The sequence below is a fragment of the Nelumbo lutea genome, chromosome 5 (genome assembly GCF_056320005.1).
Source record: "Nelumbo lutea isolate HS-2025 chromosome 5, American lotus-T2T, whole genome shotgun sequence".
NCBI lineage: Eukaryota > Viridiplantae > Streptophyta > Magnoliopsida > Proteales > Nelumbonaceae > Nelumbo > Nelumbo lutea.
This window is the reverse complement of record NC_142688.1, coordinates 7218240-7234527: the sequence shown is the minus strand read 5'-3', so window position 1 is coordinate 7234527 and position 16288 is coordinate 7218240. Positions and strand designations below refer to the sequence as shown.

At 37.4% G+C, this 16288-nt stretch overlaps 1 protein-coding gene across 1 annotated transcript; it reads left to right on the top strand.

Moving 5' to 3' along the window:
- The first annotated feature begins 6107 nt into the window (after positions 1-6107).
- On the top strand, positions 6108-13037 carry HAK5 (high affinity K+ transporter 5). Its single transcript, XM_088944157.1, has 10 exons — positions 6108-6152; positions 7583-7783; positions 7933-8158; positions 8262-8510; positions 10398-10448; positions 10808-11068; positions 11161-11213; positions 11300-11414; positions 11509-11763; positions 11852-13037. The coding sequence occupies exons 1-10, from the start codon at positions 6108-6110 to the stop codon at positions 12928-12930; spliced, it is 2535 nt and encodes an 844-aa protein (XP_088800283.1). The 3' UTR covers positions 12931-13037.
- The last annotated feature ends 3251 nt before the right edge of the window (positions 13038-16288 follow it).

The window sequence follows — 16288 nt, the reverse complement described above, 5'->3', positions numbered from 1 at the left end:
TACCTTTTTTACCCTTTTATGTGGTGAAGTAAAATTTCATTAAAGGAGGTTAAAAACAGAGAAACGCATAATAAGACAATCTAACACCAACAAAAAATCATCCAGCAAAAAGTAGACCTTACATAACTAAAAAAGTCAAAAAAACAACAAAAAAAAAAATATATATATATATATAAGGTTTTAAAAATCAGATTGGACAAACCATTCAATTTGAACAGACAGCCCATTTTAACTTAAAAATAAAAATTAAAAAAATAATTACAACAAGGTTTAAAGTATCAATACGTATTGGCCGATACGTATCATTCTGGCACCTCACTGATACGCTCCTATAGTGAGTGTATCGGTGGTCTGACCGGTTCAGGATGTGACAGACTTAAACCGGCTCCTCTGAACCAGTTGACAAAAAAAATAAAAAATAAAAAACCACCAAAATGAGTATCGATTCACCCGATATGTCCATACTAGTGTATCGGGCGTATCGATATTTTGAACCTTGAATTAAAATAAAAAACAACCAAACCCGTTGTTCAGGTTGATGAATCAATGATCGACCACCCAAGTCAACAGGTTATTGACCAAATCCATGGTTTTTGACCCAAGGGTGAAATTGAAGAAATGGGATTCAGTCGATGCAAAGCCTGTTCAAACAAACTTCTTAGCTTTGCATTGGGAATATCTCTCCATGAAATAAAGCATAGAAGTGTGGAGATACTTCCGATGCAAGGCTGTAAAGACTATTCAAACAGTATTAAACAGGCCTTGCACTGATTGAAGCCGATCTCGAAATGTAACCGATTCCCAAATCAATCCGTCCGATCCAGTTTTCAAATCATAAATTGCAGATTAACACCCTTTATTTTGGAGCTAGAGTTTTTAAATTGAACGGTTTGTTGAGATGACAGTTCGACTTCGACCAAAGGACCATCTCCAAGTTAAAAGTCCAAAAGGAGAGTTATCAGTTCTTATTTTTGTAGAGGACAGCCTCGACGTTGCGATATTTATTTATGAAATATGGAGAAACGAGAACGGGTGCCCACATTTGAAAAGTACATCACAGTAGTTTGTTGCTTTCCGAGCCCATTTCCCACATCAACATAAGAGCTGATGAAACTAGGCGCATTGCGCACATGGGTGGTATTATTTCAATTAATAGAGTAGTAGTTAGTTTTTTGTAGGTAGATATGGGGTAATGAAAAAAAAAATGGAAATAGAGATATCTATGGAGTGAGTTATCGGGTATAAATGTCTTATCATTTTTAACTTATTTTTTCCATTTTTCCTTTTTTTTTATCATTGATATTGCCTTGCCTATCTAAGCTTTGAAAAAGATGACGTGGAATTAATGTAGGGGATTTATTATATGGGGGCTATTCTATTGATGCTGCTACCTTTTCAAGACATTGACTTCTAATTAAAAATGACGCGTAAAAGAGGCTGGCGTTTTGTCAAGAGGCGAGATGTTGGAATCAAAGGTTACTAAGCCAGCTCTTTCCGGGGTGGGTTTGTCAAGAGATTCGGAAAATATATATATTGCTGAAAATGGCATGAATGATGCAATGTTCTCGTCTCCATTCCCAGTATCAGTTGTGCATTATGTATAGAAAAGGCCTGTGGGGTTGTGTATGGAAGCTTCATACCTCATCATAAATTAAATCATTTTGTGGAGATCTCTCCATAACAATCTAACAATTCAGAGAAACCTGTTTTCTAAATGAATATTTTCCAGTTTGTCCTTGGGATACGTCTGACTTGTGTTGTGTATTTACTATGTAGGGATGTCAATTTTCTTCATCCCTAATGCGGTTAAGATGGGTTCAAGAAAAGACTGTTAATTAAAAAATTTTAGAGATTCGGTCCCGTGGGAAATCCATTTTTGTCAGTAAGCGGGAATGGAGGACAATTTTTATCTCCTGCAGAAATTAGGGACGGGAAATATGATCTCCGCCCATTACCATTCCTAGGTGCATGCTATTCATCAGTGTTAGGGTGTACATGTGAATGAACTTAGTTCACAACCTAAATAACTTAGGTGCTGTTGGGCAAGTTTCTTTAAAAAGACTTTCCAACCTAGATGGTCAAAAAATGTAACGAGCTTTTAATGTTTTGTCTCTTTTAAACTTTTGGCCGCTTTGGACTTCCATAAAACTTTAAAAAGCCTGAAAAATCACACAAAAAAACTTACCAAGCACCTCCTTAAGTTTTTGGGTCAAAGATAATATCAACTCTTATGTGTCAATTTTCCAAACGTGCATAAGTTTCCTCCACGGTCTGACAACTCATCTCCCGGTGCACAACAAAGTGGTATCAAAATTAAGGATTCAGCCACAATTTTAGTTTTACGGGTGCACACATAAGAGCGATCAGATATGCTCCACCCATGGCTGCAATGTAATCGGATAGATCATAGATGAGTGATTAGTAAATGTAGACTCTAGTATTTAACTTAATGGAGTTTCAGATATGCTACCAATCAAATGTTGCCAATATGTCCCAACAAGCCATTGCAATCACACATTTAGCACATCTTCCCATGATGACATGGGAGATATTCCGAATGTACACCTGCAGTGGCATGCTGGTACAGAGTTGGGAGGCTTTTATTAGTAGCAGATCCCTACTCTAATTAATGTAGATGACATCTGAGAAGAGACTCACCTAAAGGGTAATTGGGATGCACGTATAATTTATAAATGGATAGGAGGAACCAGAAGGGACTTGTATATAAAAATTCTTTGGAGCGGAAGTTTAACCATAGCAATTTTCCCTATAAAACCTGGGCTTTGCCCATTTCCGAATTGGATGGTTTTCCATGATCTTAAATGGGAATGAAGAAAATAATTTTGCGCCAAATTTGATGGTAAATTATTAAAATATGTCTAGGTTTAACATTAATTTTTAAAATATCTTTAAAATTTGTTCAAATTTTTAAAATCTTTAGGATCTAATAATTTAATGTTTAAAATACCCATACCCCTAAATTTCCATAATCTAATGTTTAAAATACCCCTAAATTCTCATAATATAATTTCCAAAATACCCCTTCAAAGTGAGGAAAATTCGGGGATTCCCCATCCCTGATAAAGAGGAGGCACCCTGCCCCGAACCCACTTGCCACTGGGAACAGATCAAGTGATTTTGGCTACTGGGCGAGGACGGGGAAGGGTGCCCCACCCCAAACCCGACCCCTTGCCGTTCCTATCGTGATTTACATTCTTTTTTTTTTTTTGAAGTCTAAAGATAATACCGAAAAAAAGGAGTCTTAAGTAGGTTGCGAGTCAGGCCGAGTTAGGTCGGGTTGAGGCCAACCCTATGTTCTAAACCCCCAACCCGACCTACCCAACCCTAACCCTAACTAATTACTTCAACCCTAACCCAACCCGACCCAACCCGATGTCAACTTCAGGTTGGGTTGGGCCCAACCCAACCTTCCCATCCCTTAAAATATAGTAGAAAAATAAGTATTTATTTATCATGAGTTATGACTTATGATAAATTTTTTCTCAAAAATATAAATTCATGAAATCAACAATAATAAAACATAAAATTATAGAAATAGAATCGCTAATAACAGCTCATAGATCCAGCAAATAATTTGGATCTATTTGATAGGTCACACATAAAAATTACAAGACAAAAGGAAAAGATAAATAGTCAAGTACCTATGAATTACTTAAAGAAAGGCGGGGCTATACAATTATCATGCATCTAAACAAGTCAGTGTATGTTTTATATAACATGTACTAGAGTTGTAGACTAGTAGTCTAATACTATAAGGGGTCGGGTTTGGGTTGGGCCAGGTTGCCCGAGGGGTCAAACCCTAACCCAACCCAAACTAAGATTGGATTCAAGAATTTCAACCTTAACCCGATCATCAACTCAGTCCAACCCAACCCGAATTTTAGCCCTAGTCTTAAGGGGTCTTGGGCAAATGTATATGGTTTGGATAAACCAAAACAAAACCATATACAATTATACAATGCCAACACCCTATGCATGAAAGCACCTACTCTAGTAAATTTTGGCCTTGACTAGTCATTATGATTAATTGCACATGGGTATCAATTAGGCTTCGTCACACTTGTATTTCACCTAGCTTCTGAATCCGGATCCGATTATTTTGGATTTGAATGTCTGTATTTATTTAGGTCCCATTAGGTGTATCTTTCCGTGTGGGCTGTGAATTTTTAAAGTCTTGTAGTTTATTTTTTTGGTCTTTTTTATTTAATTGGGAGAAGATCTTTTCACCGAAAGACTATACCCTGAAAAGATGCAAGAAACTTGATTCGAACTTATTTCGGGAAATTGGAAATGGAGTTTCTCGCCTTTTTCATCTCATCTTCACGTGGAAGGATGCGCCTCCAATTAAACGATCTTTGGGCTGCTAAGATTGTTATATATATAAGTTATGTCTTTTGGCTGTCAGATCTTTCAAAAATACTTGCCAAATAGCACCTTAGGCTCAGTTTGGAAGAAGTACAAATGAAAATATGTACGGTACAAATACATACAAAATAATATAAAATACAAGGTTTTGCACTCTACAAATTCGTATTTGCACAAATATAAATATATAAAATGCAAATACATAGAAAATTATACAAAATACAAGGTTTTGTACTCTAAAAATTTGTATTTATACTCCTTCCAAACTAAGCCTTAATGATTGGATGGAATGCAAATTTAATCTCATTGACTCAATTAGGATTCGGGTCCAATTAAATTTTATAATTAAAAAAGTTCAATATGTTGTATTTAATTTTTTTAGGTTTCAGATTAAATCCAAATCTGATCTAAGTCCAATATATCATATCTTTCGGCTTATGTTTGGATGATCAGGTTTGAATGTGATTGGATCTGATCCAAATATATTCCAATTACAACCTATACGTAGAGCTGCAATTTGGGCTGACTTAGCCCAGACCTAGGATTAAAAATAGGCTGGGTTAATTTGAAGTTTGGATTAGGGTTAGGGTTGAAACATTGGCCAATTTGAATCTAACTTAACTTCGTATTTGTTATATAAGTATTATATAAACACTAGTGTAAGTTACATGCTTTGCTCATATAAGGTAGTATATAATCATTTAACTTTTATGTCTTCTACCAAGCAACCATCCAATTTATATAATAAAACTGAATTGACCTCAACCCTTGAGTCTAGGAAATAAGAATATTGGTTAAAAGGAAGTGGAGAAAGACCAATCAGATATAAACTGCTGGATCCTAACTTTGAATTGGGGTTTAATAAATTAGGAAAAACTTTAGCTGTTGGGGCCCAACAGTATAGGCTGTTGAGAGAATTTCTAAAAATGCCACGTTATAACGAAAATGGATAAATTAGTAATTATATCTTAATTTATTTTTATTAAAAAGTAAAACATGGGTTTAAATAGGTGAATTGCCCAAAACATGCCCAGCCCAGAAACTGTCTCAACAGCCTATGCTATTGGGCCTCAACAGCCAAAGTTAACTCAACAATTTGGGTTTGGTTAGGATTGACCTCAACCCAACCTGACCCTGCCCAACTTGCACCCCTTACCTACACTTTATTGTGGATACTACTCATTAGGGTTGTAATTGGATTGAATTCAGATCAAATTCGGTTGCATCCAAATCTAACCCGATTATTAAAATTTCAATCTGAATCTTGATTTGAATCTAATCTTTTGGATTTCAGATTAGGATTTAGCTTTAATCCAACTCCACTCTATGGTTGTTAAATAAGGGAACAAATTAAAAATATTATTTTTATTCTTTTATAAATATATAAAAAAGTATGTATAAATATACAATATTATGTTGTATATAATCGGATTGAAGTTTTTCTGAGATTGAATAGAGTTAAATCCGAATCCAAATCTATTGCTAAATGGATGCATATTTTAACATCCAAAATCCGAATTGTCGGATCGGATGCCGGAATGGGTATCAGATTTTCGGTATCGGTTGACGCTTGACAGACAACCCTAACTGGGCAACTCATTACTCATTATCATCACACCACACGATGACACGAAGCCACTTGCACGTGCCCCTACGAGCTAAGATTGAAATGAAGCCGTCGGATGCCAATGCAACGATAGAAAATTCGACTGTCTAAACCAATGAATGAACAAACAGCAACTTCTGTGATGCATGATTGGCCAAAGGTATATATTAGACCCGGCAAAAAGTTGACCCAACCCGTGAACCCGACCCTAACCCACCCGAGAAAATAGGGTTAGGGTCCCATGTTTCTGTAAGTTTAGTGTATAATGCAATTTAATTCATTTATATTTCATTATATTTATAATTTTTAAGACTTATGACTTGATTTTTTATGTAGAAATTTAATTACTTTGAGAAAGAGCAATTAAATTCAAATAAGTCAGAGCTGGATGTATATTTGGATGAACATAAACTTGACCATGGGCAACAATTGAATGTTCTTTTTTGGTGGAAAGATAATTAGTATCGGTTTCCTAATCTATCTCTTATGGCAATGGATTTATTAAGTATTCTTATAACTAGTGTTGCTTCAGAGTCGGCTTTTAGTATGGAAGGTAGAGTTCTAACCAAATGAAGAGCTTCTCTTTTGCTAGAAAATGCCCAAGCTTTGATCACTACTCGCAATTGGTTATTTGGATATCACGATCAATTAAAATTTTATTTTGATTTGTTTCAAACATTACAATTTATTTAGATGATAATATATATTTTTATTTAATTACCAAATATATTTCTTACATTATTAATGCTTTAATATTTTATCTTTTTTGACTTAATGTAGTTGATGATAATGAGACCAAGGAAATGACGGGATTGGAGGTGCACTTTTCTAAGTTAAGCATTCTTGAAGGATCATCATCGGAAGCTTCAAGTTCATTGGAGTTTTAGGAGGAACAAATTTAGAAATGGTGGAATGTATTTGAACTTAAATTTATTTTGATTTTTTATTTAATTTTATTGAAAGTTTAGAACATTTGTATATATCTTTTGGCCATCTAATCAGTAATCATCTATTTACGTTAGTTTTATTCTTTGGTATTTAATCTTTACTTTTATTGTTGACCTTTTTAATTTTATAATTTTTTTGTAGTTGGTGGTAAATTTGTTGGAGGAAGAGTCAATCTTCCCTTTCATAAAGATCAATTGAATGCAAACTTTCTTTTCAAGATAAGAATTTTAGATTAATTCATTTAATAGTTTATTTGACATCTTCAATTCTTCATATTTCATTTTTTTAATTTTCAATAATTGATAAAGTTGAGCCAAATTGACACGTGGGTCAATTCTAACCCGAATATTTAGGGTCAGGGCCTAACATTCACCAACCCGACCCGAAACCAACCCGAACATGCATCAACCCAACCCGAACTCGACCCACCCAATCCCATTGCCAGTTCTAGTATATATAATACGGGAAGAACTTTGACCAAACAGACACACATTGGTGCAACTGCCTCCATCCTCTCAACTGGGGATATCTAGCCAGGTTGTATTTGGACCGTTTTTTCTTTCCTATATAATGGGATGAAGGGGCAGAAGAATAACACGGCCGGAGCTCATAAGGCCGTAAGAGAGAGGAGATTGAGTTGAGGATAAACTGGAACTAAAACTATGGCAGATCCAGTTGAAAAAAAATAATGAAACTATTGGAGTGGAAGAAATAGAGATGAAAGAACCTGAAAAGGTTGTGAATGAACGAAAGTTCTCATTGAATCATAAGCTTCGCCGATTTGACTCGCTCAACTTAGAAGCCGGAAAAGTTTCAAGTGGGTGGATGAGCCATGCTGCTAAGGTGTGATACTTCTCTGCAGAACACAGAACTAATATCTATCGTCTATGTTCTTTTTTTGCTTCATGCACGCTGTTGTTATCTCTCTTCTTGGGCGGACCAAAAATCAAAATTAATCCAAATTCCTGTTTTCTATGCTCTCTGTGTAACAGCTGGGTTGGAGGAACACGTTGATTTTGGCGTTTCAGAGCGTAGGAGTGGTGTATGGAGATATAGGCACATCTCCTCTATACGTGTATTCAAGCACTTTCAGCGACGGAATAATCCACAACAGCAATGACATACTGGGCGTGTTGTCTCTTATAACTTACACACTGCTGCTCGTACCCCTGATCAAATATGTGTTCATAGTTATTCGGGCCAACGACAACGGCGATGGTGAGTTGATCATTCCGGCCCTGAGAGCTGAGACTTTGCTTCTCTGTGTGATGTTAGAGTTAGACGGTTAATATATAACCGTGCGTGTCTGGTTTCTCTACAGGGGGAACGTTTGCACTTTACTCTTTGATATGCGGATACGCGAAGGTGAGCTTAATTCCAAATGACCAGCCGCAGGACAGGGAACTGTCTAACTACAAGCTCGACACGCCATCGAACCAGTTGAGAAGGGCTGAGAGGATAAAAGAAAAGCTGGAGACGAGTATGGTGGCTAAACTTGCGCTCTTTCTTGTCACCGTTCTGGCTACCTCTATGGTGATTGGGGATGGAGTTCTTACTCCATGCATCTCAGGTCAGTATATGCTCTAACTCATTGACTTCTTAATACAGTAGCAGTTCCATTGCACACAGATCTCTCTCTAATTGGTTAGTGTGAGGCGAAAGTGTTGGAGATCCGGCCGGATTGGTTCTGGGCAGGTCGGGATCTAATCTGCAACAAACAAAGACGTGTTCACTCATGATTGGTTAAGTAGCCTGTTGTACACGCCTTTGTTTGTGCTTTGGAGCAGATCCGGAGTGTATCTGGACGCTTCTGTACATAGATAGGAAAAACGAAACAGAGTCCTAGTCCAGGATTATTCTCTTCTTGCGGTTGTTGATCCATCCGTATTGTTCTACGAAAATGGAGGTCTGGACTCTGGGCCACGGCAACTTGCTCGCAAGAATGACGAGTCAAAGATCAAATGCTCGTGCAAAATTGAAAGCCTAACCCTCATGTATATGGACTATGGGGAAGACGGCAACTATCAGGAAATCACATCCTCTTTACCCTTAAAAGGCCCTGGCCGGTGGGCCGGTCCAATGTCAGTCTAGACCTGTTCACGGGCGGGGCTTCGGGCCCAACTTTACATCTTGTTAAGGAAAAGCTTCCTAGGTTGATAGAAACTAAGAGAAACAAATTTTGTCAAATTCTTTTAGGCTATGTTTTGTTTGATTGCATTACAAATAAAGTAAATTAAAGACACGAAGCAGAGCAAAGTAAAACCCAAAATAAAATCAAATGAGAATTTGCATTTTTTTTTTCATTTGCACTCTCATGCCGTTGTACTAGTGCAAATAAAATTGCATTGCAATCAAACATTGGAGTAAGTATATGGCAGTGCTAGGTTGGGTCTAAATTTTGATTTACTTTCCCTTTTACTTTTTGACTTTGTGTTGTTCTTTTTGTCAGAAATAAAATGAAATGGTCCCCACACTTTATATGAAAGAGAATATGGAGATAAGTTGATGATTATTTATCTAGAAATGTAGGAAATAAGATGATGTGATTCACAATTTATATGAGAGATAACAAAGGGAGGAGGAAGGTGGTGCAAATTTTGCATGCCTTCAGGATGCAAAATTTGCACTGCCCGTGAGTGCAAATGTGATAAAAATACAAATTTTATATTAGATAAGAGTGTAATTCATAAAATAGTTGCAAATAAATGAATATGAAACTGAACCAGGTGCAAAATTTGTATCCGGTTCAAATTCACACTGCAAATACACAAAACCTTAAGTTCCTCCCTCAAATTTCTGTTTCTGTCCATACACAGCCCAATTATTCTACCAATAAAAAAAATAAAAAAGACAGCCTAATTAGGTAAACAAGAGAAGTGATATGCTTTGATGACTGCTTGCCCCAAACAGAGGACTGAGGCAGAAACAGATGGGAACCTTGCCACATGATAGAGTGAGGCAGAAACAGATGGGTTGAAGCTTTTATGACAGAATTTGACCATGTTTAATTGTCGTGTGGTAGCAATCTGTTGTGTTGAAGCTTGCCACATGATAGAGTGAGGCAGAAACAGATCGGAACCTTTATTGGGGTCCAATATTGAACCTACAATCTTTTAGAGTCTTGCTCTATTGGATCTTTTTCAATGCATGGCTCCTTTGTAAGGCCACCAACCTATTTTTGTGCAGAAGTAGGTAGCCTGGGACAGAGAATTCAAAACCACTGGCCCAGGACCCCAGGTAGCTTGAATTTGTACAGCACCCTTTCCAGCTATAAATTGTTCTACCCGCTCACTGGTTATTTATGTGTGTTGTTCCAAGGACCATGCGTAGCCTCTATTTTTGTTGTTGTTGTTTATTTGCAATGCGAATGTCATTTGTACTGATGTAAATATATCTTTACATATGGGCAAAGAGAGAACAAAAATGAAAATCAATGAAATTGTTATTTTCTTTGCAGTGCTTTCTGCAGTTGGCGGAATCAAGGAGGCAACAAACTCCCTTCATCAAGGTACTTTTTCATTGTAAACCAAGTTTGTGGGTCTAACTCGTCCATTGGGAATGGGGTCGGTTTTCGCTGAACGCTGAGCAGTGGGACGGACCCAATTGGAAAGATTACAGATAAAAATACAAGGTTTTTGCATCTACATATTTGTATTTGTCCCAAATCTAATCGGCTAGTCCCAAGCTAATCCAACCTGCCAAGGGGAACAAATCATCCAACTGAAGTACTAAAACTAGTTCATTGTACACCCAGATTTTTTTTTTTTGTCTACAGTCAGTAATAAACGTTTGATCGACAGCTGGGCTTTTGTTACTCTTAACAATTTGTCTTTCTTTGTCTTTTTTCAATGGGTTTTCGTTGTTCAGACACCATAGTCGGAATTTCCGTGGCAATCTTGATTTGTCTCTTCGCTGTTCAACAATTCGGCACAGACAAAGTTGGCTACTCATTTGCACCAACCATCATTTTGTGGTTTTGTTTAATCGGCGGCATCGGTCTCTACAACTTATTCAAGTATGATGTTGGGGTTTTGCGTGCTTTCAATCCAAAATATATTATAGATTACTTCAAAAGAAACGGCAAGCAAGGATGGCTATCTCTCGGTGGGATTGTGTTGTGCATCACTGGTAAATTAACCAGCTATTTGAGTTATTTTCTCTTTGAATTTTTGTATATATTCTTCCTGGCTTTTTCTCACCAAATTACGATGGCTACACAGGCACTGAAGCCATGTTCGCTGACTTGGGCCACTTCTCAGTCCGAGCCATTCAGGTATGCATTTATTAGCCTACACTCCTGGGGTCCTGCTCTCTAAACCCAAGTGAGGAAACTCAAAATATTTGATCATGGAATGACAGATTAGCTTCTGTGGAGTTGTGCTTCCTGCGTTACTATCTGCCTATATTGGTCCGGCAGCATACCTCACCAAATTCCCTGAGAATGTTGGCGACACTTTCTACCAGTCTATTCCAGGTAAGTCAAAGCTAATTAATAAGCATGGAATCTCTGCAAGTTAAAAAAAAGGTTTTTTTTCTAACTTGTTGTTCTGGGTTTCACTGGCGGACAGATCCCTTATACTGGCCAACCTTTGTTGTGGCCGTTGCTGCTTCCATCATTGCCAGCCAAGCTATGATATCTGGAGCATTTGCGATCATATCCCAATCCCAAAGTCTAGGCTGTTTTCCAAGGGTGAAGGTGGTTCACACATCGGCCAAGTACGAAGGACAGGTTTACATTCCTGAGATTAACTACATGCTCATGGTTGCCTGTGTTGTAGTTACAGTCCTCTTCAAAACAACGGGAAAGATCAGCAACGCATATGGCAAGAAGGTCATCCCAATTCATCAGTACTACTGGTGGAAGACAAAATAAAGGAAACTAGAAGTTGATAAATGTGATTTTTGGTGCAGGCATTGCAGTGGTTAATGTGATGGTGATCACAACACTTCTGATTGTTCTTATAATGCTCATGATTTGGAAAACAAACATTTGGTGGATTGCATTGTTCTTTCTGGTGTTTGGTACGATAGAACTCGTATATTTATCCTCTGTCTTGTCCAAGTTCATACAGGGTGGCTACCTTCCTCTGTCCTTCTCAGTTTTCTTGATGATTGTTATGGGCATATGGCACTATGTTCACAAAGAAAGATACGAGTTCGAGCTTAAAAACAAGGTCTCTAGTGATTTCGTGAGAGATTTGATCAAGAACCCAACAATAAACAGGATGCCTGGAATTGGACTTCTATACTCAGAGCTTGTGCAGGGCATTCCTCCAATATTTTCCCATTTTGTTGCCAACATCCCATCCATCCACTCAGTGTTGGTGTCTGTCTCTATAAAGTACATTCCAATCAGAAAGGTTGCCATTGAGGACAGGTTACTGTTCCGACAAATTGAACCCAGAGAAAACAGGATCTTTCGGTGTGTTGTAAGATATGGATACCAGGACGCCATTGAGGAGCCTGAGGTGTTTGAGCGTCAACTAGTCCAATACTTGAAAGAATTTGTCCGCCATGAACACTTCATATTCGAAGGTGAGCCTATTGAAGAAACAGCAGCTATGGAGCCTGATGAGCAGATCCTCGCACATTCCGATCTATGGTCAAAAGAAGGAAAAATGCGTGGATCAGGTCGATCAGCAGTGCATATTGAGGAATCTCTACAGCAGAACAACCCACCCCATCTTTCACCGGCATCCCCCAATACAGCCGTTGTTGCTGGATCAACATATTCTCCGAACCCAATGGTAAGTGGATCCCTATATGGAGTTGGAGAAGAGATGCAGTTTATTCAGACAGCATTGAATAAAGGAGTGGTATATCTCTTAGGAGAAGCAGAGGTGGTGGCACGGCCAGAATCATCCTTCTTTAAGAAGATGGTTGTTAACTATGGCTACAATTTCCTAAGGAGGAACTTCAGACAAGGAGAGAAAACTACGTTGATTCCACAGGAAAGGCTTCTCAGGGTTGGAATGACGTATGAGATATGAGTAAGGGACTACTCCTCAGTCATCGGTGTAATAAGAATGCCTTCACAATCTCACCTCAATGCTCTAATATCAAAACTTCATGATAAAATAAACAAGTTTTGAGCGAATGGATTCAGTAGAAGGTTTCCCAAATACCCAAGAAGGTATGAGGGAAACAAGCATACTGGACTTATGTTCAGGATTTCAAAGGAATGTAAAGCTTTAGGTGTTACTCAGATGCCCAAACGTAGATGGCCCTGAATGAAGTGAATGTTAGACTGTTGGTGTGACTGATCATGTTTTATCGCACGTTTGCGCTAAATTTTACCAACAGAGTCATGATCATTTTAAGCATGAGCACCGATGTGGCAAGTTCATACAATGCCAAGGACATAATATGCAGCTATGCCAATTTCCAAACACCCTCTTAATATGACCAAAATTCCTTGTTATGTACTAAAAATGAATCCTCTAACTTCTAACTTGAAATATGAATATATGTTTGGGTTGCTATTTTGATGGGTAGAGGATTTCTCCATGTGGTAGAAATAGTTGGGGTTGTCTTCATGTGGTAGAGCCGTAGAGGTGAAGTTATATGGCATACTTAAGAGATAATGTTTTTCAAATGTCATTTGCCCCACTCAATATATTGAATTTAATGTTGAATTGTAGGATACAAATAGAGCTTTGGATGAGAAATTGTAAACAACAAAGTTGAAATTTTTCCAAGGAAACCTGCGAGACAATTGGTAACTTAGGTAAAGAATGATAAAAGAATTCTATTTATGTCGTGTGCAAAAAACATCTTATCTTACACCCTTCTTATAAGCACCAAGAGTCCCTTTGAATAGTTTTAAGTGTTTGTGAAGAGAAACCATATAGTCATGAATTTGAATCAAATAATTATTTTGTGTCAATTAACTATTTTAACGGTTTTTTTGATAGACAATTAACTATTTTAATGATTGATAATTATTAAAATTTTAATGGTATCTTTTGATGACACTCAATTAAATTATGACCATTAGCTCACAGAACGGAAGATTAACAGTCATGATTCAACTTCCCAAGGTATCTCGTGGCATTTCTGTGACCATTAGAAGCATACTTTGCTCACACACGTGTATTGCATAATAGCATATTTTTATACTTTCTACTTTATACCTTTAAGGAATGTAAGCAAGTTCCTATGCTTAAGGGAAATTTTGTTAAGTGTTCGATGTGAGACAAGGTAAGAGGGAAAAATACAAAATTAAAAACAAGAACTTTTGGTGGAAATTTTTAAATTTTATAAAACTACTTTTCAAAAGTAAGAAGTGCATGTATACATTGTGTAATCAATTAATCGAACACCCATAAGATTAAATCAAACAATATTAAATTTCATGGCCATGCTTGCATATGTGGAGGGGAGTTTATGGGCAATTTAGATCATCCATCATATTAAATGAAGGGATAAGATATCCATCTTATGGATGGCCATACCTTGCAAGAAGGTTGGGCGAAACTTCAAAAATTTCTCTCTTCCATCTGAGAATAACATTCCCTATTTTAGAAAGCTGCATTTTTAATGATCATTCTTAAAACAAACCGGACCATATCTGAAACCAAAGGAAGAGAGAGAGAAATATCTGATACGAAGTAACAGTAACTCCCAATGAAGGTGTTCACGCCCAAGGATAAGACCAAAACCCGCCTCCAATGAATATGACATAGTGTGTGGTGAAACGAGATCAGTATGATGGTTCTTCAGCAATAATGAAACAAGGGCTGGTGAGTACAACTTTAGATTATTTCTTCAGCCAAGAAACAATATCAAGAACCTTTTTCTATCAGATCCACAAGTGGAAATCGAGCTGAGTAGGGATGGCAAGAACAGGAAAGAACTATACAAATTGTTGTGTGTAAAACTGAGGAATTCGCCACTATTTATAGTCTTCTTTGGATCAGCCTCCTAATCTAATTAGGGAAGAGTTTCTTGATCCAAATCTGATATTTGAATTTAGACTCTTAAATGGATAAGACTTATCTTATACTTCAGCTAATCCTAATCAGATTATAAATCAGATCTTGCCCCTTTTAATTAACTAACTTAAGCCTAGTTTGAATTGGGCCTTAGGCCCATTAAGCTTATGTGCTCACTTGCTCCTTAACATGCTACCCAATTGGCTCTCTTTATATGGCGTGGGATCCTAACATTGATCTATGCATCAGCCACATGGGTTCAGCCCAGCCTCTGTTACAAGGCTTGGCCGAATTCACTGTAGGAGACAATAAACCCCTGAATCCATCACCATGAGCTCTTAATGGGCCCAACATTTGCACTAAATGGTTATTCGATCCAGTCACCTTATGAAAACCCAAGAACTGTGGGCAGATACAAGATTAGCCCATCATGTTTTACCCCCAATGGTCTTACACTTAACCTCCCAACCCATAATGATCAAACACTGCCTAACAAGAGAGGACCTCTCCCTTGGCTGCAAGGTACAGTATTGCACTCTCTACTCACATGGATCCCGGGAATTAAAACATTTTGTGAACAAATTTGAAACCATAATATGTAAGTATATCTTTATATAAATACATTTTGCAAAATCAAATTTCAAACACATTTGAAATCCACTGCCAGCAGTTTAGGTTTCCATTAGAGAAAGTGCATTTCTCCGATCATTCACTTTGTCCAACAAAGGGGTTGATCATGTCACTATGATCACCCACTTAGGTGAATTCACGAACTGTCCCAACATACCCAGGTTTTGACCTGGTAAAAGATGTCACTGATTGGTATATCAAAGACAGCCAAATCCAACACCTAGTGCAATACCATAATCGAGTCTAGGGATCAGGTGTAACAATCCAGTTTTGCCCATCTATCTCCAAGGTCAAGGGCAATACTGAAATTTGGTCTGGTTCAAGGTTTCAAGAAAATCCACACTGCATGTACCCCAGGTCTCAACCTGATAGCTAAGAAAGCCACCCCAACCAACTTGGCGGCACATCAGTGTCAACATTGGGAGGACAAATTTTCCAAAATCTATCAAACGACTGTGAAGATTCTAAACTAACACGAGTCTCATAAGTGTCCAGTTTAAGGGTATTACACAAAAACATATCATAATAACATGAATCAATTATGCACTTTATTCATTTACAAAAATAAGAAATGCATGTATACATCTATGCAATCATATAATCGGACACCCATAAGATTAAATCTAACAATATTAAATTTCATGGCCATGCTTGCATATGTGGAGGGGGGCTTATGGGCAATTTAGACCATCCATCATATTAAATCCATTGGATTTAAGACTACAATGAATCAGATGGAATCATATATCAAGCAAATCCAATTTTAATTCATTTATAATCGGAT